We start from the raw sequence: 27,102 nt of genomic DNA, 5'->3' as shown, positions 1-27,102 counted from the left end.
ACCTATGACCCTAAACCAGCCAGCCAAATCCGTTTTTTGTGTCTTTGGAGGGGACCCTTCTATTGGGTCTGTGACCGCATAATAAAATGTATGTATGGAGGGGACCCAATCCGTTTATTCAATAGTGCTGTTACATTTATTTAATGATGTGTTTGGCACCTAGCAAACTCGAAGTTTGGTAAGGGGGTTAATTGTTTAAATTGTAGGTGCTTTAATATATTTGAAGCAATTAATTATTTATTTTTAAATGTAAGCCCCCTTGCAGTTTGGGAAACAAATGACCTTGTCGCCCACTTTGCACAATGAGCAAAGCCAACTCATACACTTCCAACATTTCATGGATTAAAAAATGAAGACATTTCCCATACCACCGATAATTCTCCTGCCAAAGACAACTGCACGAGACCCTACCCTCTGCCCAATTCTACAGTTGCTATTGTTGATGGCTGCGCTCTGTTCATTGTACGTATGGGCATGTTTAGCCTGGAGAAGAGAAGATTGAGGGGAGACTTGAGAGCACTCTTCAAATACTTGAAAGGTTCACACACAGAGGAGGACCAGAATCTCTTCTCGATCCTCCCAGAGTGCAGGACACGGAATAACGGGCTCAAGCTACAGGAAGTCAGATTCTGTCTGGACATCAGGAAAAACTTCCTGACTGTTAGAGCAGTACGACAATGGAACCAGTTACCTAGGGAGGTTGTGGGCTCTCCCACACTAGAGGCCTTCAAGAGGCAGCTGGACAGCCATCTGTCAGGGATGCTTTAGGGTGGATTCCTGCATTGAGCAGGGGGTTGGGCTCGATGGCCTTGTAGGCCCCTTTCAACCCTACTATTCTGTGATTCTATGATCCTATGTCCTGTTTATTTACTCTACAATACCTTGTCCTCCATTGATTTAAGAAGTCAAGATGGTGTTTGTTCTTTTATTTAAAGATATGTTAAAATCCCATAATTGTCTTACTGTACGTTGCCAACACTTTAAAGTGCACTTTAGCCTCTTGCGCTGTGTGCTAGAGCAGGCTGTACACTGCATGGCGCCTTAAGTATTCATTAAATGCAAGTGTGCTAGAGATAAGGTGCACCCACCCACCCTCAAAGGTAACGTCTAGACACACTGTATTTCCAGTTGGAGGTATCCTAGCACTCCGCATCAAATGACATCATGCAGCAATTCCATCTTTTCCTCCTTAATGTGTTTTCCGTGGAAAGAAAAAAGGTGGAAGAAGTGGTTGTAAAACACGGGCAGGTTACAAGGGGAAGATGCCACAAAATTCCGCAAACAAGGCCGGGCAATTGCACAATGAAAGCTTCTTCTGGAAGAGGCTACACTCTAGAGAGGGAACAGAATAAACCCTGAAGAACTCACAATTCACACTAACATTTTAACAAGACGACCTCCCCCTCCGCCCCAACGCCTGCCCAAAGGAATATTGCATCCAGTTCTGGGCACCACACTTCAAGAAGGATGCAGACAAGCTGGAGGGGGTTCAGAGGAGGGCAACCAGGATGATCAGGGGTCTGGAAACAAAGCCCTATGAAGAGAGACTGAAAGAACTGGGCATGTTTAGCCTGGAGAAGATTGAGGGGAGACATGAGAGCACTCTTCAAAGACTTAAAAGGTTGTCAGAGGAGGGCCAGGATCTCTTCTCGATCCTCCCAGAGTGCAGGACACGGAATAACGGGCTCAAGTTAAAGGAAGCCAGATTCCAGCTGGACATCAGGAAAAACTTCCTGACTGTTAGAGCAGTACGACTGTTGTTTTATACTTTGAATGGTTTTAATTTTTGTGAACCTCCCAGAGAGCTCCGGCTATTGGGCGGTATAGAAATGTAATAAATAAATAAATAAATCAGTTGCCTGGTGAGGTTGTGGGCTCTCCCACACTAGAGGCATTCAAGAGGCAGCTGGACAAGCATCTGTCAGGGATGCTTTAGGGCGGATTCCTGCATTGAGCAGGGGGTTGGACTCGATGGCCTTGTAGGCCCCTTCCAACTCTGCTATTCTATGATTCTATGAAAAGAAAGGGTTGAAATAGGGCAATGATCTAGCGAAAGGTAACAAAACAAACAGGGGCTGCCGTGTGGGAAATAAAAGCAGTTGGAATGTATGACAAGGTCTCCCCTTGCAGCTGCCACAGCTTCGTCTGCATTTCGTGGACGCCGGCACCCACAGAAACATGGACACAGCCAGGACTCTTGGTAGGTACCTCCTTGGTGATATATCCATCCTTGTTGATGTCATAGAGGTTGAATGCCCAGCTGAGCTTCTCATGCACGGTCCCACGTAGCAGGATAGAGAGGCCAGAGACGAAATCCTGCAGAAGAGGACAGTGCAGAGAGACTGAGTGTGCCCCGCCAGGGATTCCACACAAAGACGTTGTGGAACATGCAAGCCCACAGCCAAGCAACCACTTTATTATTATTATTTATTGCATTTATATCCCGCCATTTTTCCTCCAAGGAACCCAAGGCGGCCTACATAATCCTCCTCCTCCGCTCCATGTTATCCCCACAACAACAACCCTGTGAGGTGGGTTGGGCTGAGAGTCTGTGACTGGCCCAAAGTCACCCAGTGGGTTTCCATGGCCGAGTGGGGACTAGAACCCAGATCTCCCGACTCCCAGTCCAACACTTTAGCCACTACGCCACACTGGCTCTCTTTAACATGATGTTAATAGCACAATGGCAATGGATGGGTTGAGCCAGATTAAGCTAGTCTCACTTAGCTCCCATTGCAATCAATGATACTTAAGCCATGACTAACTTACCCATTGATTTCAATGATATTTAAAGTCAAATAATTAGTCTGGATTCAACCCAATGTCTCTAGCTTTTAAATGTTTGAAAGAAGGACGTCCTGCTCAGGATTGGAACCACAGTGCTGCACTATCGTCTCAATGAAAAAACCCTCCCCCCTCCCTAACCAATCCTATTCTCCCCAGGACAGAAGCTTCCACTGGGTCAACCTGTCTTTGAAAACAATATTTTTTAAAAATATCCTTGACCCTCTGAAGGGCAAAGTGGAAGGTTATCCACAGTGATGCTCCCTGGGTCATTTCCTCTTATTGATGTGGCATCGCTGCTTCTAATTTTAGAAATAGAATCTACCGTTCTGTTGTCTCAATCTACTTTATTTCTGCTGCTGCCCAGCCTCAGTTCAAATGGCTGTAATGAAACCGTACACAGTGTTATATGTGACATGTTCACTTTATTTATTCGCTTAACTCATAGACTCTGGGTGACTCTGAAGATTTAAAAGGGTAAAAAACATGAAAAATATGCTGCAAGAACTTTGCCTCTTGTTCATCATCCATTACCAAGCAAAAATATGTTATTTCTAGGAAGGTTCAGGCTTTGCCTAAATGCACTTAAAGGCTCAGTTATTTAATTATGGCCCTACTGACCCTCCTCCACCTCAGTTTCATTAATCTAAAATCCAGGCAGTCCACAAACCCTAAGAATGCCCTGCAGCTAAAACCACAATACACACTGAAACATTAACGTGGCAGCCCTATACTTACTTGCCCAACCACCAGTCCCACTGAACTCAATGGGGCTTACTTCTAAGCAGACACGTCAGATGCTCCCCTTCATGTATGTGGGTGGGGAAGGGCACAGCTTATGGGGACTCAGAGATCCAGTGGGGTCTGCAGCCCCATTACCATAAGGGAAATAAAAAAAGATTATGCTTGAGGTTATTTATGGACACTGATGATCTATCTATCAATCTGTCTATCTCTTCATTCATTTTTATAGCATTTCTAAACCGCCCAACAGCTGAAGCACTGTGGACGGTTCACAGAACAAAGCTTAAGACCAAACATTCTTTTTAAACTTGAGATTATCCAGATCTTATGAGATTTCCTGGTGCCAGTCTGGTCTAAAGCAGATTTAGGCCAGAACAAGCCACATTGTGAACACTGAATGGCCTGGGCTCAGCCACTCCCTGTTCTAGGGTGACCATATGGAAAGGAGGACAGGGCTCTTCTCGCCTGGAATAACGGGCTCAAGTTAAAGGAAGCCAGATTCCAGCTGGACATCAGGAAAAACTTCCTGACTGTTAGAGCAGTACGACAATGGAATCAGTTACCTAGGGAGGTTGTGGGCTCTCCCCCACTACAGGCCTTCAAGAGGCAGCTGGACAAGCATCTGTCAGGGATGCTTTAGGGTGGATTCCTGCATCGAGCAGGGGGTTGGACTCGATGGCCTTGTAGGGCCCTTCCAACTCTGCTATTCTATGATTCTATGATCTTTAACAGTTGTCTAGAAAAAGGAATTTCAGCATGTGTCCTTTGTACGCTTGCAGCACTTGGTGAAATTCCCTCTTCATCACAACAGTGAAAGCTGCAGGAGCCCTGCCCTCTTTCGTATCTGGTCACTCTAGCTATACTCCACCATAGTAATCAGGTTCCAAAAGAGTAGCAAAAATTAGTATCATGATACTTAAAGGCTAATAAATATATTATGGCACAAACTTTTGTGGTCCACAGTCCACTTCATAAGAACAGAAGAGCTGTGTTGGATCAGACCAGAAGCCCTCATGACTGGGAGCCATGGACAGCCTTCTTCTCCATGAAGTGTCCTAGTCACCTTTTAAAGCTGTCCAAGTTGGGGGACACCACCTACATCTTGTAGGAGGGTCCTTTCCTGCCCTGCCTCAGGCCCCTCCTACCATCTAATCTCCATTGATACAATGCGTTTGCTCAAGGCAAGGAATTGCATCCCAGACCAAATAGGGTTCCCCCGCTCCAAAAAGTGTGGAAAGCTGTTTAAAGAAGGACACTGTTCACACTCATCCCACTTCTTCCTCTGGCAAACAGGTTCAGCAGGTTTTTGTATCGTATCTGAAAACTCTTCGACCCTTAAAAACTATTGCCGGCTCCTCACTTTGCCCTCCAGATGGTTAACGCCTACTGTCCAGAACCATAATCCAAGGAACGGAAAGGGCAGTTTACCTCAAAGTGGATGGCTCCGTTCCGGTCCACATCAAAGGCATTGAACAGGAAGTGGGCGTACATGGTGGCATCTGCAAAGGTAATGGCAGAAGCAGATGGGCTACCAACGCTTGCAGGGTCTTGCTTACTCACTGTAGAGAGGCCCTTCCCAGCAATGTCTTCCTCCCCTCCGGCTCCATGAGAGGTGTCCCGTTTTTAGCGTCACAGCAGTGAGGATGAAAGGAAGTAGGTTAGGCTGAGCAAGGTTTTGGACCCAGAACTCCCCAGTCCTAGTCCAACATACCAAGTTCCATTTTCACTACATCTCCCCCCCCCCCAAAAAAAAAATTCAACCAGGTAATAATAGGTATTTCCTTGCCCCAGGGGTCCCTGGGAAAGGGGCTGGAGAAATTGAGAATTTCTACATGAGCCTTTTATTGTGCACGTCTGACTGCTCAGTCATGGTAGTTTGCAGGTCCTTTACACGGTGGCGTCATCCTCCAGAACCTCTCCCGTGCTTTGTAACCATGTCATGGGTTTTTTTCTTAACAGAGAAAGTGTGGTATTTTTTTTTTTACCAAGTGGCCTCTATATTGCCATAGAAATCTCATGCAATCGTGCAATTCTCCTAAACCACCATGCCACCTAGGGGTTATATAATGGAACGTATCGAAAGGCAGAGACAGACACACACATTCCGGGGGGGAGGGGGGAGCCCCAAAGCAGAAACTTCAGCAAAAGTGTGGGTTAAAAGCTTCATGTAGAAAAGCCCATTGTGCAAAGAATTCTCTGTACCTTCACCAAATTACAATTCCCAAGATTTTTAATAAAATGAGAGTAAAACCAAAACAAAACACGCCTTTGTAATTTACATATGCTTAACATGTGCAACTGAACAACAGTATAGTCATTTCATCTTAACCCCAAATATTTTCCTTTATTTCTTTAGACTGACAGATGTAATATGCTACTTTTAAAAAGGGAATACCCTCCCACAAACCAACAGCCTGTTTAAATGACATACTGATAAATGCACCTCTGCTGTTAACATGCAAGATTATTATTATTATTTAAAAAATGTAGATAATGTCAGTGGTGGAGGAGGAAGAGATAATCATCAGGCCCACACCAGGCCTGGAGTGGGAATTCATGTGTTTCTTTCCCTGCTGCAGCCCTAAGGAAAACCCCTTCTCTATGCTGGTATTTCTGGGAGGGGCAATGCCCCTCTTGCTGCTGCTGGGGGGATTTTCCCCAATGCAGGAAGCAGCTTTAGAGGAGCAATTTATATCACACCTTTGCTTGGGATGAAAAGGGTTAATTCCTGATAATTATTGGCCTCCTCAGTGGACTGCAAAAATTTAGATGGGTTTGTTTGCGGAGTTGGCAGCAGTAGGGTGGCCGGGTGTCCAACTTTGCAAAGGGCAGTCCTCTATTTAGAAGGCCAGTGGCTTTGATTTTAGTGGGGCTGTGGATCCATTTTTGGTTTCAGTAGAACCATCAAGAACCCTCAAAATAGGTTCAGTTCCTTTAGAGTTCTGGCTGAAACTCAGAATGGATTCACCGCCCCACCGAAATCGGAGCCACCAGCCTCCACTGGTCTGAGAACAGTTCTCTGTTAAAGAATCCCAAGAAGGGGGAGCAGCAGATGGGCCTTGAAGTTGTCCATGGCACCTGTACTGCAGATGGAGCAGGCCTACAGCTCCCCTGGTCACCATCTTCCTCACTCTGCTGAGAGATGTATTGTATTTCTACTTAAACTCCAATCATTATTTCTACATTTGCAGCTCTCTCTCTCTCTCTCTCTCTCTGAATCAGCATGTGCACATTTTGTGCAAGCTGGTGTCTTTTTGTCCGCTTTTTGGGCAATGCATGTGGCCACCCCACAAAGAACGTTCCATGCCGCCTCACCAGCTCCACCAATCAGAAGTCCAGGCTTTCCTGCTACAGGAAGACTATAATGGAAATATTAGTTTTATGCCTGATTAACTATCATGGCTTCTTCCTGTCAAAGAATGGTGTTTTGCTAAAGTTGCTGAAATCTCTCCCCGCCGCAGAACTACACTTTCCAGAATTCCCTGGGGAGACAGACTAGTTTGCTAGCCATCCTAAATATGCAATGGCACCCCCTCTTCTTGTGGTGGGAAGCCAACCAAATCTTTGCCATGGTATGGGGTGACAGTATGGAAAGGAGGGCAGGGCTCCTGTATCTTTAACAATTGCATAGAAAAGGGAATTTCAGCAGGGGTCATTTGTATGCACGCAGCACCTGGTGAAATTCCCTCTTCATCACAGCAGTTAAAGCTGCAGGAGCCCTGCCCTCTTGACCAGATACAAAAAGGGCAGGGCTCCTGCAGCTTTAACTGCTGTGATGAAGAGGGAATTTCACCAGCCGACCCCTGCTGAAATTCCCTTTTCTAGACAACTTTTGTGAACCGCCCAGAGAGCTTCGGCTATTGGGCAGTATAAAAATGTAATAAATAAATAAACAAACTGTTAAAGATACAAGAGCCCTGTCCTCCTTCCCATACAGTCACCCAGCATGGTACAGTGTTCAGGGAGGAGGCTTGAGCCGATGTGGGGAGCTGCGTGAATGGGGACCGTTGTGGGGTGCAAAACATTGGTCGGCAGGACTGCTTCTGCAGGGAAAAGCTTTGCAGCAGGCCTCCCGTGGGCAGGTGCGAACGGGGCGCTTCTCAGCATCTGGTCCAGCTGCAGAGCTGCAGCAAAGACATCAACCCAAGACTCACCTCCTTGGGGGAAGAACTGAGCATAGATCAGCTTGAAGGTCTCTTCGTCCACCAGGCCACTGGGGCATTCCTATCAAGGCAAGTCACAAGGAGGTTATAGCCTGGGGCTCCTTTAGAGATCTGTCTGGTCCTGACTGAAAACCGCCCCACTGGCCTCGGAGTCACCAGCTTCCACTGTTTGACAAGGACTGCTCAGAGCGCAGAGCAGAACAGCCCAGCGTGGTCTTAGGTTCACTTCCCAGCCACCCACCCCCAGTCTTGCCTTCCACTTTCTGTTTTGGACCAGTCATTTGAGCCAAAACAGCCCCACGCCCATCCGAAAACTGACACTGCTTGTTCCACTGACGTGACTGACTGCAGCCACCCTCCTTCTTTGCACCCCATCCCGCCTCCAAATCATTGACTCTACCCAGCTGAATTGCTACCAGATTTAAAAAGCTGCAGTTTCACCTTTCAACAAGGCGCATAGGGAACAGCTGCCTTGTTTTAATGCAAATTGGGCTACCCCAAGGATTCCAGGAATGTGGTTTGACCTTAAAACAAGGTGCAGGCGCCCAAAAATTGTGGTTTATTGTATTGCTGCTGCATTGCTGCCAAAATTCATTTTTTGGCAATTGTGGCTGGGGGGTGGGGGACACCCACAGTGGCCCACCCGTCTTGTGAACCGCCCAGAGAGCTTCAGCTATTGAGCGGTATAAAAATGCAATAAATAAATAAATAAATAAAATAAATTAGGGCCACACATAAACTTTGCACTGATATGAGCCAGCAGTGTGATGCAGCTGCTAAAAAAGCAAATGTAATCTTCGGCTGTATTAACAGAAGCAGGGTGCCAGGTCATGGGACGTAATAGTTCCACTCTGTTCAAATAGGCCACATTTGGGGTCGTGTCCAGTTCTGGGCACCCTGTTGTGAGGAGGACATTGTCAAGTTGGATGGAGCATGCGCAGAGAATGACAACCGGAACAGTGAGGGATCTGGATTTGGTCTCTGTTGCTCCCAAAGGAAGGATTAGAACCAACGGTTGGAAATGGCAGGGGAGCAGATTCTGGCTAAACGTTAGGAGAAATTTCCTTAACAGCGAGAACTGTTTGGCAATGGAACAGACTGCCTTGGGAAGCGGTGGGTTCTCCGCTGGAGGTATTGAAGCAGAGGCTGAATGGTCATCTGTCAGGGATGCTGCAGCTTCATCCTGCATGGCAGAGCTTGGATTGAGCAGGGGGGTGGACTGGATGATCTCCAAGGTCCCTTCGAGCTCTATAACATGCCCCAGTGGAGGCGGCTGGCTCCGAAGTCAGTGGGGCGGTAAATCTACTCCAGGTTTCAAAGTTCTGACTACTTCTGACGGAAACCTGGAGTGGATTCACTGCCCCACTGATGTTGGAACCACCAGCTTCCACTGCCTCGAACTCAGTAACGCCTGATTTATACATGACGATTTAAAGACACGCCCTGCGACTCTCTCCAGCTTCTGCAAAGAGCTGAATGTCCATTGCCTCCATGCGACAATCAGCTGAGAGACCAGAGCGGCCGGCTGCGTCCCGTGAGAAGCTCCAGCCTGTCTCTTGACTTCCACTCGAGGGAGGGCTGCCCCTTTCGTTTTCTCCTGCCCTGGCCCCTGTGCCCCGAACAACAGCCTCATGATGCACGGAGGAATAAAACTGGTGGAACTTTTCCTGGCAAGCAGACGTATTTATTTATTTATCGAGTGATGGGAAAAGCATCCCATCTGCTCAATTTCTGCCTGCCAGACTGCTGTTAAAGGCCCTGTAAACCCACGTCTGGTCGCTGGTTTTGTCCTTGGAGTAAGGACTGCCGAGTCCTGGGGGCTGGCAAGAGGTGGCGGGGCTTTAGCCTCCACTTTGGGGATTCATGCAGAAAGGGCTGAAATCTCTGGGTGAAGGGCCAGAATTTAAGGATGGACAGTTATTATTTATTTATTTATTTATTTATTTATTTATTTATTTATATAGCACCATCAGTGTACATGGTGCTGTACAGAGTAAAACAGTAAATAGCAAGACCCTGCCGCATAGGCTTACATTCTAATAAAATCATAATAAAACAATAAGGAGGGGAAGAGAATGCACCAAACAGGCACTGGGTAAGGTAAAACTAGCAGTATAAAGTCAGAACAAAATCAAGTTTTAAAAGCTTTAGGAAAAAGAAAAGGTTTTAGCTGAGCTTTAAAAACTGCGATTGAACTTGTAGTTCTCAAATGTTCTGGAAGAGCGTTCCAGGCGTTAGGGGCAGCCGAAGAAAATGGACGGAGCCGAGCAAGGGAAGGAGAGACCCTTGGGCAGGTGAGAAACATGGCATCAGAGGAGCGAAGAGCACGAGCGGGGCAATAGTGTGAGATGAGAGAGGAAAGATAGGAAGGAGCTAGACAGTGAAAAGCTTTGTAGGTCAACAGGAGAAGTTTATATTGGATTCTGAAGTGAATTGGAAGCCAATGAAGAGATTTCAGAAGTGGAGTTACATGGTCAGAGCGGAGAGCCAAGAAGATGATCTTAGCAGCAGAGTATTTCCTCTGTCAGTTTTGCACGTTCCGTACCATTTCTGTAATAATCTGCAAATCGTTTCTTTTAAAGTACACGGGCGGAAAACTGTATTCAAATATGTACTTTTGAACATATTTTCTCACAAAACACAAATTTCTAAGGGCATCTGCCCTCGAAATACACATTTATCCTAAAATGCATGTTTTGCTGGTGTGGGGGATTGCTGGTGCGGGATGGGAGACGGGGAGACTCAGATCCCACAGGGCATGGCTCGGTGGGCCCGTCAAGGAATACAGGGTCATTGTCAAAAATGGCGCGCCTGTGTTGAGTGCTTCCCCTTCCCGACAAAGGGCCAGCCCTACCATTTGGCAGAGGGAAGCAGTTGCCTCAGGCGGCAGATGCTGAGAGGCGGCAGCAAGGTATTAGAGGAGAGACCCGTGTGCTGTGGGCTCCCTAAGCTAGACTGCTCTATTCAGATGCAATGGAGCCTGCTGTCCAGTCACCAGCATTGAAAGAAAATTCATCTGACGGTCCAGCTGGCTTTTGTACATGGAATAGGAGGGGCACGCCATCATGTCCTTTGCTTCAGGCAACAACATGTCTTGGGCCACCCCTCTCCTATAACATGGAGTTATGGAAATGTGTGACATCACATCCTGAAGTCCCTCATCGACATGACAGCTAATCATGTGAAAAGGGCAGGGTGACCATATGAAAAGGAGGACAGGGCTCCTGTCTCTGCCCTGCCCTCTGTTAAACCTGGTCACTCTAGTATAGCTCCTGCAGCTTTAACTGGTGCGATGAAGAGGGAATTTCACCAGGTTCCCCATATATACAAATGACACCTGCTGAAATTCCCTTTTCTATGCAACTGTTAAAGATGCAGGAGCCCTGTCTTCCTTTTCATAGGGTCACCCTAGGAAAGGGTGCAGGGTGAAGGACCACATGTTGATGTCACCATGCTGGGAAAAGAAAGGGAGTAACATGAGTTCGCTGCACCTGCTTGTCATCTTGTTTATCATCACATCTGGGTCTCCCTAAATCAGAGGCACTGGACCTCTTTCAGAACAAGGAGCAAAGGATGTTTCAGAACAGCTTTCAGGGGCCACATTCCAGGGGTGGGCAGGGCCAAGGGGGCTGGGATGGCTGCTCCCAGGCTGGAGCAGGTCAAAGGTCTGCAGTGCAGGTAGCTGTGAGTTTAGAGTGCATAACCTGAGAGCGGTAGCTGTAGGATCTGCTTACATAACTATGCTAGAGGTTGGTGAGTAGTTGCGGAGTCAGGGTGCTGTGTTCCTGAGCTTTCTGGGGAGGTAAGCAAATATTTTCTCATCCACCTGTTCCTGTGGGCTTCTGGCTGCTGCCTCCAGAGGTAGATCTCCCCTGCCTTTGTCAGCAGCCCCTCCTCTGCCACAAGTCCCTGGCTCTCAAGGAAACCCAGCTACTCCTCTCCCCTTCTTTTGCCTTCCAGCTGCTCCTTTCAGCCATTTCTCCTGAGGCTCTTTACTACCATCCTTCTCCCTCCCCTAAGCTTCTAGCCTTCAGGCTTTTATGGTGCGCCTCTGCCCCACCTCTTCCTCTTCTCACAGAGTCCAGAATCTATTTAAAGAGCCCCTGCCCTGATTCCCTTTTCTTTTGTTCAACCTAACTGTGACTGGCTACTGCTGCCTTAGGAGACGAATTCAACCTTAATTGAAGTGTGTGTGTGTGAGAACCAGATTAGGGGGGCAGATGAGGGCCCCAGGCCTGAGGATTGCCACCACCACCACCACCACCTTAAAAGGTCTTGGGCAAACCACTCCCTCATGCCGGATAGGGTCGGGGTTGCAGAACCTGGTTTTCCAGGTTCTGGAAGGCTGATTGTGGACTTGGAATCTAGTCAGGGCTCTACTCATAAAAGAGCCTCTTCCCCGCTGGGGTCATTGCCGTCAAATTCATACTTAATGCAGTCAGAGGTGGTGGAGTGCCAAACCTTCTTCATTCAGCAACACTGAAGGAGTTGGAACATGAAAGAGTTGGTCTAAAAGCAAAGAGGGTTGATTCATCAATCAATTCTGGGATGGTCCCCAAACAGGAGCAGAGCTGCAGTTGTACCAAGAAATGGAATAAAATGAGCTGGGGAAACGATGGACTTAGTAGCATTTAGTTCAGTGGTAATAAAGAGCCAAGTATTACAGGAAATAACAATTAAAGGTACGCGGAACTGAATGCAAGAGCGTCTCCTTGGAAGGCAATTCATGCTAAAGCTAAACCGCCTGACTTCTTGGGCAAATCGACACAACAACCCAGCTCTGTTTCAGAGATCCCTCACTAGCCTCATGGAATGACACTTCCCCGGGGAGACTGTTAAGGCAGTTTCGGCCTATCGTGTAGATATGCCCTTTGTGTCTGGATAAGGCAAATGCAGTTGGACTTTTTGGCGAAGCATTTCATACGACAATGGATTGTTTCCAAGGGTAGTCCCATTGAAATGAATGGGAAAAGTTAGTCCTGACTAACTTTAATCTCATTCATTAGGGTGACCACATGAAAAGGAGGACCGGGCTCCTGTATCTTTAACAGTTGCATAGAAAAGGGAATTTCAGCGGGTGTCATTTGTCTATATGGGGAACCTGGTGAAATTTTCTCTTCATCACCACAGTTAAAGCTGCAGGTGCCCTGCCCTCTTTTAAGTCTGGTCACAGTATAGCTCCTGCACCTTTAACTGTGGTGATGAAGAGGGAATTTCAGCAGGTTCTCCATATATACAAATGACACCTGCTGAAATTCCCTTTTCTATGCAACTGTTAAAGATACAGGAGCCCGGTCCTCCTTTTCATAGGGTCATCCTACATTCCTTTCAATTGAAACAACCCATCAAGTTGGAAACGTGTATTTAAATTGAAAGAGGACACTTCAGACAGACAGGAAATTGTTGGAAGAAGACAGACGGTTGTGTAAAATGACAAGACAGGGAGAATCAATCCATGGCAGGCCTCAGATTAGACGCTGTTTACTGCGACTTCCAAAAGGCTCTTGATAAAGTCCCTCACCAAAGACTCCTGAGCAAAGTTAGCAATCATGGAATAAGGGGAGAGGTCCTCTTATGGATCAGTAACTGGTTAAAGAACAGGAAGCAGAGAGCAGGAATAAATTCTTGGGACTCAAGAGATCTGGGTTCTAATCCCCACTCGGCCATGAAGCTCACCGGATAACTTTGGCCCGTCACTGACTCTCAACTTAACCTACCTCACAGGGTCATTGTAAGGATGAAATGGAGAGGAGGCGGATCATGTAAGCTGCCTTGGGTTCTTTGCAAGAGGGGAAAAGGTGGGATAAAAATGTAATAAATAAATAAATAAATAGATGGATTTGTGTGCCTCTTCTTACGTTCTTATGGATCGAAATAACGGGCTCAAGTTAAAGGAAGCCAGATTCCAGCTGGACATCAGGAAAAACTTCCTGACTGTTAGAGCAGTACGACAATGGAACCAGTTACCTAGGGAGGTTGTGGGCTCTCCCACACTTGAGGCATTCAGGAGGCAGCTGGACAACCATCTGTTAGGGATGCTTTAAGGTGGATTCCTGCACTGAGCAGCGGGTTAGACTTGATGGCCTTATTACACACCTTCCAACTCTACTATTCTATGATTCTATGAATACAATATTTCAGTTACCATCCAGGGCAATGAGAATGAGGGCAGACCTGAAGGAGAGCTGATGACAACCCAAAGTCGGGAAGCTTCACTGATACAAATGAAGATGAGCAGAGGACAGCAGAGATGGGAAGGACTATGGAGACAGAGAGTGTTGAGAAATATGTCAGTAAGAATAAAGGAGAATTACTATAAACTTGTATGGAGGTGGTACTTAACTCCGGTCAGATTAAATAAGATTAATAAGCAGCTTTCAGCAGATTGTTGGAGGGGTTGTGGTGAAAAAGGAACTTATTTACATATGTGGTGGGATTGTAAACATGTGCAAAAGTTGTGGAAGATGGTGTTCTTTGAGATTGAGCAGATTGTGGGATTTAAAGTAGAGGTTACACCAAGGATTGCATTACTCTCACTGCAAGAAGAACTTAAATGTAATAAAGAAGCGAAAGAACTGATAACTAACCTGCTGACGGCTGCGAGGTTGATTGTAGCTAGGAACTGGAAGATTCAAGGAGACTGTTGTATTGAAGAATGGTATAAAGAAGTGTGGGACATTGCTATAAATGATAAATTGACATGTAATATTAAAATGAAAAGAGTCATAGTAAAAACGAACGATTTTGAGGGTATATGGAAAAAGTTCCTAGAGTTTGTGTTCTTTAAAGGAAGTGGGAAACCACCAACAGATGAAACTATGAGTTTTTGGAAACAGGAATGAGATCCCGTGGTGGGGGAGCACTGTTATGTTTAGTACAAATATGTTTAATAGGTTAAATTTGAATATAAGATATTAAGGCAATTTTATGTTTATGTATTAAGTGATTTTATTTGTTGTTTTTGTGTTTGTTGTATATTGTTTAATAAAAAAGAAAAAAAGAAAAAAAAGGAAAAAAAAGTGAGTGAGTGAGTGTGAGTGGCAGCAGGTGAGTGGCTCTTGTATCCAAGAACTAGATCAGCCATCTGCTCTGGATGGGGTTACGCTTCCCCTGGAGGAGCAGGTGCAGGATCCGGGGTCGTCATTTATCCAGCAATGTCACTGCTCGATGGCTAGGAACACCTTCTATCGGCTTCAGCAGGTAAAACAGTTGCAGTCATTCAAGACAGGGATAGCTTGACCACTGTGGTCCATGCACTGGTAACCTCAAAACTGAATGGCTGCAATGTGCTTTATGTGGGGCTGCCCTTAAGGCAGATCCGGAAGCTGCAGTTGGTGCAGAACTTGAAAATGGGAGCACCTTATGGTTAAAGCTACAGCATATGACACATTCCAGCGAGGAGACTCCACAGGCTGCTTCCAATAGTTAAGAGCAGAGACACCACACTGACAACAAAGGTCCGCATAGTTAAAGCAACGGTATTCCCCGTAGTAACCTATGGCTGTGAGAGCTGGACCATAAGGAAGGCTGAGCGAAGGAAGATAGATGCTTTTGAACTGTGGTGTTGGAGGAAAATTCTGAGAGTGCCTTGGACTGCAAGAAGATCAAACCAGTCCATACTCCAGGAAATAAAGCCAGACTGCTCACTTGAGGGAATGATATTAAAGGCAAAACTGAAGTACTTTGGCCACATAATGAGAAGACAGGATACCCTGGAGAAGAGGCTGATGCTAGGGAAAGTGGAAGGCAAAAGGAAGAGGGGCCGACCAAGGGCAAGATGGATGGATGATATTCTGGAGGTGACAGACTTGACCTTGGGGGAGCTGGGGGTGGCGACAGCCGACAGAAAGCTCTGGCGTGGGCTGGTCCATGAAGTCACGAAGAGTCGGAAGCGACTGAACGAATAAACAACAACAAACATAAGCCCTAAACAATTCAGGCCGCCCAGCATAATTAAGAGATCTGTTGGTCCCCTACTGACCTGCTCAGTTGCTGCGATCATCAGGAGATGATCCTGATGGTACCACTCCTGGTGGTACCCAAGATTTAAGAGGTCCAGTTCATCACAGCTCAGAAGAGGGCCTTTAGTATCATGATGTCCACTCTCCGGAACTCCCCACCACTACTAATTAAGCAACCTACCGAAAACACACCTTTTCCAACAGGCACTCCCAGGACAGTAATCTTGTCCTCTGTATGAAGACTTGTGTATCTTTAATGTAAGGAAAGGAAAGGAACCTCTTGTGCAAGCACTGAGTCATTACTGACTCTTGGAGGGACGCCAGCTTTCGCTGACGTTTTCTTGGCAGGCCTTATAGCGGGGTGGTTTGCCGTTGCCTTCCCTGGCCGTTATTCCCTTTCTCCCTGCTAACTGGGTACTCATTTTACCGACCTCAGGAAGATGGAAGACTGAGTCGACCTGAGCCGGCTGCCTGAAACCAGCTTCCGCTGGGATCGAACTCAGGCCGTGGGGAGAGTTTCAGCTGCAGAAACTGCTGTAAGCAATTCATAAATGTCGTCAATAAATCAATAGGAGGCCAAAGTGTTCCACTCACGTTCTTGAAGCCTCTGTAGAGGGACTGCAGCTCCTTCTTGGTGAATTTGGTCAGACGCTGGAGCTGGTCCAATCCTTCTGGTTGATGCCGGATGGTCGAAAGCTCCAACTCGCTGTCACTGCTGTCTGCAAAAAGAAGAGGGAGAGGTTTTGCAATTGCTTGTCAGGGCTGCTCCCAGAGGTCTCAGTAAGGATGCTCGCTTGTAGGGTCAGGGGCCTGGGCAACTGACCATCAATCAAATATTGTCACTTGTCCACTTATTATTTGACTACAGTTTAGTAGCCATGTTTAGATTATTCAGTGTGGTCTATGTGGGGCTGGCCTTGAAGACTGTTTGGGAACTGCAGCTGGGGCAAAATGCTGCAACCGGATTGCTTTCTTGTGCACACCATAAGCCTTACATCAGTTGCATGGGCCTTACATCAGTTGCATGGGCCTTACATCAGTTGCATGGGCTTTGGCTTTGTTTCTAAGCACAATTCAAGATAATGGTTCCTACCTATAAAGCCCCAAGTAACTTGGGGCAAAGACATCTGAAAGGCTGCCTTCCCTATCTGTACTGGCCCATAGAGTACCATCCACAGCCCTCTTGTATATTCCACTGCCGAAGGAGGTTAGATTGGAAGGAACTTGAGACAGGGCCTTTTCTGGGGCAGCCCCTTAATTGTGGAACTCCTGCCCTAGGAAGGTTAGCTGGGCATTTGGAAGGCAGGAAATACATGTTTGCTCTGCTCAGCATTTGATGGCTTTAATAGGGGGTTGATTCCTGGGTTTACTCTTCTGGAGGTTGTATGGTTCTGTTTTATTTATTTGTAAGATTTTTAACCTACCTTTCAGGGTGCCTTCCCAAGGCAGCCTGACAAAGTATTGCAAAACCATGAACAAACAAATGAAAATTACACACACACACACACTATCCTTCTTATTGTTTAACTTGTTTAAATATTTGCTTTGTACATTGCCTTGGCAGCCTTACAGCTGAAAATTGGTCTGTAAATATATATTGTTTGTTTAACAACATTTATATACAGCTCCACATCTAAACAGATCCTGGAGCAGTGAATAAATAAATAAATAAAACAGTAAAATAGGCAATAACGGTCATCAACACTGCATCAGGGGCAGGTCATCTAAGGGCAGACCACATGAAATGGAGGACAGGGCTCCTGTATCTTTATCAATTGTATAGAAAAAGGAATTTCAGCAGGTGTCATTTGTATGCATGCAGCACCTGGTGAAATTCCCTCTTCATCACAACAGTTAAAGCTGCAGGAGCTATGCTAGAGTGCCAAAAGAGGGCAGGGCTCCTGCAGCTTTAATTGCACCTTTCACATGTGCAGCAGTTATGCAAATGACACCTGCTAAAATTCCCTTTTCATAGAATCATAGAATAGCAGAGCTGGAAGGGGCCTACAAGGCCATCGAGTCCAACCCCCTGCTCAATGCAGGAATCCACCCTAAAGCATCCCTGACAGATGGTTGTCTAGCTGCCTCTTGAAGGCCTCTAGAGTGGGAGAGCCCACAACCTCCCTAGGTCACTGGTTCCATTGTCGTACTGCTTTAACAGTCAGGAAGTTATTCCTGATGTCCAGCTGGAATCTGGCTTCCTTTAACTTGAGCCCGTTATTCCATGTCCTGCACTCTGGGAGGATCGAGAAGAGATCCTGGCCCTCTTCTCTGTGACAACCTTTTAAGTATTTGAAGAGTGCTATCCTGTCTCCCCTCAATCTTCTCTTCTCCAGGCTAAACATGCCCAGTTCTTTCAGTCTCTCTTCATAGGGCTTTGTTTCCAGACCCCTGATCATCCTGGTTGCCCTCCTCTGAACACGCTCCAGCTTGTCTGCGTCCTTCTTGAATTGTGGAGCCCAGAACTTTCTACACAACTGTTAAAGATGCAGGAGCCCTATCCTCTTTTTCATATGGTCACCCTAGCTGAACAAGCCACAGTATCTTCCCCCATTGGGTTCCAGGCAAACATCTACACTTCTCTGTTCCAACCCCTTAAGCAGAGTTCATTTCCAGGTGTCTGTGAGCTTCTCTACACGAGTGATTTTTTGCATGCTCATGACTGTCCACTCACGGAAGTTTGTGGGTCCTTTACACGATGCCAATAACCTCAAGGACGTCTCCCTCACTTTCCCTCAGTAATCTCGCTTTAAAAAAAATCGGAGATAATACTGTACTTAAATCACCATGGTATGTCCCCCGTGTGTAAAGCTTGTATATTGCTATAATTCTGCCACTAGATGGTGTGATTTCATTGAACAGAATAGCATTGCCAAGAGGGGGTGTTTTCAATTCACAATTATGTGGTCGCCCTCTAAAGACGCCTGTAGTAAAAAAACTCCGGAAGAAGAAACCCCAGTAGGATGGGGAGTTTTTTCCTTAATATAGAGACACTCTGGGTATAACATGTAGTTTGGTCCCAACACCCTGACTGATACAAGCTGAGCAATATCTCCTCCGTCTCATTTAGAAGGAGCCCCACACAATCACATTTAAAAATGGACTTTTGTCTTTGATGGTAACCATTAACACCATGACAGTGTAAACAAAACATGCAATTTTGGGGATCATCTCTTCAATATTATTGTTGTTGTTATTATTTATTTATTTATTTATATAGCACCAACAATGTACTTGTTGGTGCTATATGTGTACTATTGTTAACATATATTTATGACCTGCCTAACAGTTTTAGCTACAGATCATAATTTATTCCAATAGTTTAAAACTTCTGTGTTTCTTAGACGTTAACTATGATGCTCTTGCCCTCTCCCTGTTCATTTCAAGGGGGCATGTGCAGAAAACCTTTCAGGAGGATTCTGTGCCCCCTGGGGCACTGCCTGTCTCCCACTTTTGCCATTCTTAATGACATCCCAAACCTGCCACTTCATATTGAGAAAACAAGGCCAGAAACCTTGAAATACCTGCCCTGTGTATAGGCCTCTGTATTTAGATTGGTTCTTGAGAGTGAAATTGGTACTTGGGATTGGAATAATGTATGTGTCTGAATTAGGGTGACCCTATGAAAAGGAGGACAGGGCTCCTGTATCTTTAACAGTTGTATTGAAAAGGGAATTTCAGCAGGTGTCCTTTGTATATATGGGGAACCTGGTGAAATTTCCTCTTCATCACCACAGTTCAAGCTGCAGGTGCCCTGCCCTCTTTTAAATCTGGTCACTCTAGTACAGCGCCTGCACCTTTAACTGTTGTGATGAAGAGGGAATTTCACCAGGTTCTCCTTATGTACAAATGAAATCTGCTGAAATTTCCTTTTCTGTGCAACTGTTAAAGATATAGGAGCCCTGTCCTCCTTTTCATAGGGTCACCCTAGTCTGAATGTGCTATAACGCTAAAACTGTTATATCAGCAAGGAAATGCTTAGCTGGAATTTATGTCAAGACCTCTTGATATAATGTAGTAGAAGACAAATAAAATAGCTTGATAAGGAGGATTGACCTTCCAGAAGAGTTATCTGTTGATAAGGTATAATAAAGTTTTCTTTGATCTGTCTTTGTTTTGCTTTAGAACTTTGCTAACTGCTAATTGGTTAAGATAGGGTGACCCTATGAAAAGGAGGACAGGGCTCCTGTATCTTTAACAGTTGTATTGAAAAGGGAATTTCAGCAGGAGTCATTTGTATATATGGAGAACCTGGTGAAATTTCCTCTTCATTACAAAAAGCTGCAGGTGCCCTGCCCTCTGTTAAATCTGGTCACTCTAGTATAGCTCCTGCAGCTTTAACTGTTGTGATGAAGAGGGAATTTCACCAGCTTCTCCATATATACAAATGACACCTGCTGGAATCCCCCTTTTCTATGCAACTGTTAAAGATACAGGAGCCCTGCCCTCCTTTTCATAGGGTCACCCTAGTTAAGATGCTACTATGTATAAATAGACCTGCTTTTCACACTGCTAGTTGAGAAGTTCTTTGTCTATAGGTCTCTCTCCATACAGCTGTATTACGCTCAATAAACAGAGTTGCCTTACAACCAAAGTGCATTTTTACCTTTGACAATATTATTACTATATTTTTATTCCACCTTTCCTCAAGAAGCTCACAGTGGTACATGCATGGCCAACTCCTCCCTCTTTCATCTCAACAACCCTGTGAGGTAGGTTAGGCTAAGCCATATTATTGACTGGTCCAAGGTCACCCAGTGAGCTTCATGGGAATTTGAACCTGGGTTTCCTTGGTCCTAGGCTTGCACTCTAACCACTGCATCACACTGCCTCTTGCCTCCTAGAGTAGGGCTCTGTCTGGCCACCCCCCTTTGTTCCCTCCTTTTTTCTTTGATATTTTGTTGTGTGCCCCCAAACTATGACTGTACCAGGGCTTAGCCCCGGCATCTGTTTTCATTGCTGGGGTTCAACTTTAGAACATCCGAAGTACGAAGATATGGAAGGTCCTTGAGTATGTGCAGAGTGCATTTGTCTCACTACTGAGAACCTCCATGCACCAGAGATTTATTCTTTAGGATAAAGAATTCCCGCATCAGTGGGGTTGCGTTTCCTGTCTTACTCAAACTATGGCATCTTTTTTCTAGAAATCAAGTCCCTGCCCACCCCATTTCCCCCTATTGATCTGCCATAAGAGAGGAAGAATCTCCAGGTAAAATTGTTTTTGTTTCCCATTCCTTCAAAAAAACACTGCTTTAACCTTGATTCAGCGGAGACTCGCTGTGACTCTACTGGAGAATTCACCCTTGTAAAAAACCAAAAACCTCACAGCTTTAGCAGGCTAACACCTCCAACTCACATTCTCCAGTTCCCTAGTCCCTAATAAGATAAGGGTGGTTAAGCATGTTGTCCTGGCTAAAATTAAGTACCGGAGCTGCATAATTTCCACATCTCTTTTCATTATTATTTTTTCAATGCTTGATGAACTTCTTAAAGTCATTTGTACCTTCGTGTGAAATGTTTAAAACAGCTTTTGCCAGAAAGGACATCTGGAGGGATGTATTGCGAAGATCAGAGCAGTAATACGAAAGTGACCGCAGGATTAGCATCACGGGTAGTGAGGCCCCTTAGTCGGATAAACGAGGCGGAACCATTTGATGTGAGCATGAACTGTGCAGCAGCAGCAGCTGCTGGGACACAGGCCCCGGAGCAGGGCGCTCACATCAATACATGTTGTGGGTCGATGCAGGCTCTTGTGCAAAGGCCCTCGTGCGCAGCTGTGGTCTCTGCATGAGCTTGTGCAGTCAGTCAGTCTACAGATACCCCTGGCATAGAGGGTTGGAGGATCATTAGTGATAACAGAGATAGAGTTAAGGCAGAGGGCATGTCTACACCTAAGGGTGTAGCAGGAGGGAGGGGGCAGGATTGCAGACTTACCTGCTCTGTGATCCTCCCCCAGCGTCTAGACGGTCCCAGAAGGGAAGAGGGGTGTCGCAGACACCATTTTTTAAAAGAGGAGCCGGTCGCACGGCGAAAAAGGTAAATAAATAAATAAATTTGCACCTACCCACCCACACCCCGCCATCCCAGGGATGGCAAAATTGCTGTTTCCCTGTGAGCACGGAGCCCTCCCCCCATGCAGCTCTGCTACTCATGGAGAAGAAGGGGTGTCCCAGGAGTGGCAGCCACACTGCCCATGCTCCTCAGGATGGTCCCAGGACCGCAGAAATAGCAGGAAATCCACAGTCCCAGATATCCTGGGGAAAGTCCCTGGTTGTTCCGGCTTGCCCCTGGGATCCCCTGTGTGTCATATGGATGCTCAGGGATGACCTCGGGACAACCCTGGGGGGGGGGAATGGTGTAGAGATGCCCTAAGACAGGTTCAGCTCACGTTGACACTTTTAACCTGGGCACTCATGAGTGGGAGAAAAAGAGCAGAACAGAAGGCTATCAATGGCTAGTGATGTTGTGGGTGCCCGACTGGGTCTGGGGGTCCAGTGGACGCCCCAGTGCCCCCCAGACCGAGCAGCTCACTGAGCCACAACATGTTCATTGGGCTGCTCTTTGAGTGCCCCACAATCAGTGACCGTCCGGCAGCTGCCCGCCCTCATCCAAAGCTGCCATTCTGAATGCTCCATTCACGCCTTTAATATTGCATAAATGGGGCCTTTATGGCCACCATTTCCACAACTTTTGAAATTCGCAATTTCTGGAGCTGCCATTGTTGGCCGGCCGGCCGGCCCCTGTGGCTTCACTGGATGCTGGGCTGCAAAGAAACTCATGTGCAGCATCGCAAACAGGGGGAGGGAACGGCTTGGCAGGTGCCCGATAGGGCCTGACACGGGTTAGTCCATCGCTCACTATCAATGGCTGCTAGTCCTGATGGCTCTGCGCTGCCTCCAGTAAGAGGCAGGATACCTATATTCACCAGTTGCTGGGGAACTTGGGTGGGAGGTGCTATGGCATTCATGTCCAGCTTGTGGGTCCCTGTGGGCAGCTAGTTTATTTATTTATATCCCACCTTTTTTCCACCAAGGAACCCAAGGCGGCGTACATAATCCTCCTCTCCATTTTTATCCTCACAACAACCCTGTGAGGTGGGTTGGGCTGAGAGTCTGTGACTGGCCCAAAGTCACCCATGAATTTGAACTGGAAGTGGTGAAAAATGAACTAACCTCCAAACCATAGGTGAAATTACAGAGTCCTAGAGTGGAAGGCACCATTAACCCATTGAGTCCAACCCACAGCACAGTGCAGGAATCCAGTTTAAAGCATCCCGGAATGATGGATGTCCAGGGTCTGCCTGAATTCCTCCAGGGATGGAGAGGCCACTATTTCCCCAGGCATTTGGATCCATTGTCTGACTGCTATGACTGTTAGGAAGTTCTTCCTGATGTTTTTCCTGCCATCCTATAACTGAAGTGCATTAATTTGTGCCCCATACTCTTGGATAGAGAACAAGTTTCATTGCTGTTCTGTGGGGCAAACCTTTAAGTACTTGAAAAGTACTAACATACACCCCCCCCCCCTTTCAGCCTTCTCTTCTTTAGACTAAACATACCCAGTTCCTTCCATCTTTCCTTGTAGGACTTAGAGTGTCATCACATGGGGGGAAATCGTGTTTGCTTACCGTCACTTCTCTGCCCGCACGTTTGTACCTCATTACTTCCTCTTTCAAAGAGGAAGTAAACAGCATGCACATGGCCCATTCAGGGGGCCGTTTTGATCCCGCTGCTTCTCCTGCACACAGCAGGAGAGAGCGAAAACTTCTGTCTTAAAAAATAAGTTGGACTTACCAAGGTCTTTTTTTGTCACGTGAAGAAGGCTAGAAGGGGTGGAAGGCACGCGGGATGCAGATGCCGTCATGAATAGGACCCACAAAAATCTGTGAGTGCCCAGTAACGAGTGTGCAATAAAACGCTCATCTGATGACGTCGTTAGCATCTACTGTAGTCCCCTGATAATCTTTGTTGCCCTTCTCTGAACTTGTTGCCATTTATATGAAATCCTTTTAAAGTGAGCGTTCCAGGACTGGACAAGGTATTTGAGGTGAAGTTTGACCAGCTCAGAATAGACTGGAACTATTACTTCCCATGATTTAGAAACAATACCTTTGTTGTTACTTTATTGTTTATGTCTTACCTGCCTCGATCTAGAGGGAGAGGTGGGTAAGAAATTATTATTATTATTATTATTATTATTATTAATAATAATAATAAATAATCCTAAAGTTACGTTTGCCTTTTTTTTGCAGCCACGTCACTCTGTTGACTCATATTCAGCTTGTGATCAACTCCAATTCTGATCCTTTTCACACCAACATCAAGTGCGAAAGCAAGGAAAACCCTGTAGGGGAGTAAAAAATAAGCCAAAGGCAAGGGTGGAACCAAGTAATCTTCAACAATAATATTATTAGTAAAAGTTTTATTAAAGTGCCAGGTGCGTATGCGTTTCAAACGCGGTTGCGTTCTTCCTCAGAGCTTTATAACATTAGTGCAGTTGTCTGCAGCCCTGAGGAACAACACAACTGCGTTCGAAACACATACGCACCTGGCACTTTAATAAAACTTTTACTAATAATATTACTGTAGAAGATTACTTGGTTCCACCCTTGCCTTTGGCTAATTTTTTACTCCTTTTCACACCAAGCCAGGTATTCCCCCACAATCTTATTTATTTATTTATTTATTTGTAGGATTTATATACTGCTGAATATAACATAATTTCTCAGCGGTTCACAACATTATACCTGTGCGTTTGATTTCTCTTTCCTAAAAGAAGAACTTTGCACTTCTCTCTGTTAAATGACATTCTGATACTTTCTGCCCAGTTTTATAACCTATCAAGATCATTTTGAATTTTGTTTCCATCTTCCAAAAAAAAAGGCTTTCCCACCCAAATTTGTGTCATGTGCACATTTGATAAGCAGACCCCCCCCCATTTGAACTCATCTACATGACAGAGCTGTAGTGACAAGCTTTCAAGTGATAAAACACAAAGCCAGTTGTTGTGAAAAAGTTCTTTTGACAAAGAACACATCTGAAAAAAATCTAATCTGAAGGTAGAGGTGAAAGCCATTCATCAGTGCTCTAGCCTCGTAAAATAGCTCCAGATGATATGTCTTTCTTTTTTTGTCAAAAAGCTCCGTTGTCAAGGGCTTCCTTCTGGGGTGACAACCAGCCAAGATGTTCATATCCCCTTCCTAAAAATAGAGGGATCCCACCCACGGACGTGGTGAACTAGAACATCCTCCAGCAAAGCAGGGACATTGGATCGCTGAAAGGAAATCGCTGCTGGATCTAAAGTCGTTTCGCTCCCACATTCTGGCGTTCTTCCAGCCCCTTGTAAACGTATTATTGTGAGCAGTGGGCTGTCTGCAGCAAGTACATAACCCATTAACTTGCAAACTTCTCATCCAAGGTAAAGGATGCTCTTCTCTAGAGTGGGTTGTTCTCTGAAAATGCAGGGACAGGTCATCCACTGAAATGGCTGGAAGGTGACAAGCAAAAGAACTACCTTTTCAAATGGCCCACAATTAACTTTTGGAACTCCTTGCTGCAGGACTGTCACCACAGCATGCAGGAAAAAAGGCTTTAAAATCAAATGAATACATGTGGGGTAGAGCTATCAGCAAATGTTATGGGATGAGAAGGGCTGAGACAGTGGAGTTCTGTGTCTTCTCCCCTCAATTTCAGCTGCTGGGATTACCTGTTTACCTACGCAGGCTAGGAATAAGGGAAACTGTCTCAGACAGTCCAGAAACCTCACTGCCATGAACCTCCGAGCCCTGACCCTCCACCCTTCTAGCTTAATTTCCCAGACCATAGCCAAAACCTGGAGTTACATCAAGGAAATTATGAAGAGAAATACATTGTGACCTCAGCCAGTAGTGAGGAGAGGAAAGGAAGGAAGGAAGGAAGGAAGGAAGGAAGGAAGGAAGGAAGGAAGGAAGGAAGGAAGGTCAGTTGGTCGGTCGGTCGGTCGGAATGGTAGTTTTGATCTGGTGTTTGAAGGGTGTGGTAGAAGGGACAAATTCCAATGCTAGGAAGCAGTAAGGAAGAATGGTTGTAAGTGAGATGTGGCAGATGTGATTCTGGAGGTAATGAAGGGAACACTGTCAGAGCAGTGAAGAAAGCAAGGCAGGAGACGAGAGGTGAAACAGAGAGAGAGAGAGAGAGAGAGAGAGAGAGAGAGAGAGAGAACGAACAGTTCTGGAAAACATTTTGACCTCACTTAAAACATTACGCCTGTCTTCATAGAATCATAGAATAGCAGAGTTGGAAGGGGCCTACAAGGCCATCGAGTCCAACCCCCTGCTCAATGCAGGAATCCACCCTAAAGCATCCCTGACAGATGGTTGTCCAGCTGCCTCTTGAAGGCCTCTAGTGTGGGAGAGCCCACAACCTCCCTAGGTAACTGATTCCATTGTCGTACTGCTCTAACAGTCAGGAAGTTTTTCCTGATGTCCAGCCGGAATCTGGCTTCCTTTAACTTGATCCCGTTATTCCGTGTCCTGCACTCTGGGAGGATTGAGAAGAGATCCTGGCCCTCCTCTGTGTGACCTTTTAAGTATTGGAAGAGTGCTATCATGTCTCCCCTCAATCTTCTCTTCTCCAGGCTCAACATGGCCAGTTCTTTCCGTCTCTCTTCATAGGGCTTTGTTTCTAGACCCCTGATCACCCTGGTTGCCCTCCTCTGAACATGCTCCAGCTTGTCTGCGTCCTTCTTGAATTGTGGAGCCCAGAACTGGACGCAATACTCCAGATGAGGCCTAACCAGGGCTGAATAGAGAGGAACCAGTACCTCACGTGATTTGGAAGCTATACTTCTATTAATGCAGCCCAAAATAGCATTTGCCTTTCTTGCAGCCATATCACACTGTTGGCTCATATTCAGCTTGCAATCTACAACAATTCCAAGATTCTTCTCATTTGTAGTATTGCTTCACTTAAAGCTGCTAGCCTACACCAGCTCACAGCCAGAATTTCAGCAACAATCGTGGCCTCAAATGTAACCTCCTTCTATACTGCTATAACCCATCTGGTGACTACTTGGTGGTGCCAGCACTTTCCAGAGGGGTAGCTGCATGAGTCTGTTGCAGCAAAAGCAACAAAGAGACTTGTGTCACCTTAAAGTCTGACACACTCATTATGGCAGGAGTTTCCATGGACTAGAACCCACTCCATCAGATGAACTCTGGTCCACAAAACCCTATGACATAATGAATGTGTTTGCCTTTACAGTGCCACAATTTACTTTGCCTCTCAGGAAGGTACCTATGACCTAAGGACTATAGTAGCTATGAACTAGAGTTAAGAGTGACACTGGCACTAAGATAAAGACCCAACGTTTAAGTAGGGTGACCATATGGAAAGGAGGACAGGGCTCCTGAATCTTTGACAGTTGTATAGAAAAGGGAATTTCAGCAGGTATCATTTGTATGCATGTAGCAC

The 27,102-nt window shown here is 45.9% G+C and overlaps 1 protein-coding gene across 1 annotated transcript in view; it reads right to left on the bottom strand.

Annotated features, from left to right (window-relative positions):
* The window catches only part of KCNIP3 (potassium voltage-gated channel interacting protein 3), a 47,308-nt gene that overhangs the window by 5,164 nt on the left and 15,042 nt on the right, over window positions 1-27,102 (bottom strand). The window contains exons 2-5 of the mRNA XM_063139385.1: window positions 16,247-16,371; window positions 7,683-7,752; window positions 4,957-5,027; window positions 2,209-2,316 (exon numbers count right to left, since the gene is read on the bottom strand). Of these exons, the coding sequence (XP_062995455.1) occupies window positions 2,209-2,316; window positions 4,957-5,027; window positions 7,683-7,752; window positions 16,247-16,371 (374 nt within the window). The remainder of the gene's footprint in view (window positions 1-2,208; window positions 2,317-4,956; window positions 5,028-7,682; window positions 7,753-16,246; window positions 16,372-27,102) is intronic.

This window comes from Elgaria multicarinata, chromosome 12, assembly GCF_023053635.1.
Source record: "Elgaria multicarinata webbii isolate HBS135686 ecotype San Diego chromosome 12, rElgMul1.1.pri, whole genome shotgun sequence".
In the NCBI taxonomy this organism is placed as follows: Eukaryota; Metazoa; Chordata; class Lepidosauria; order Squamata; family Anguidae; genus Elgaria; species Elgaria multicarinata.
Note: the sequence above shows the minus strand (reverse complement) of the source record. Positions and strands in the feature narration are given on the sequence as shown.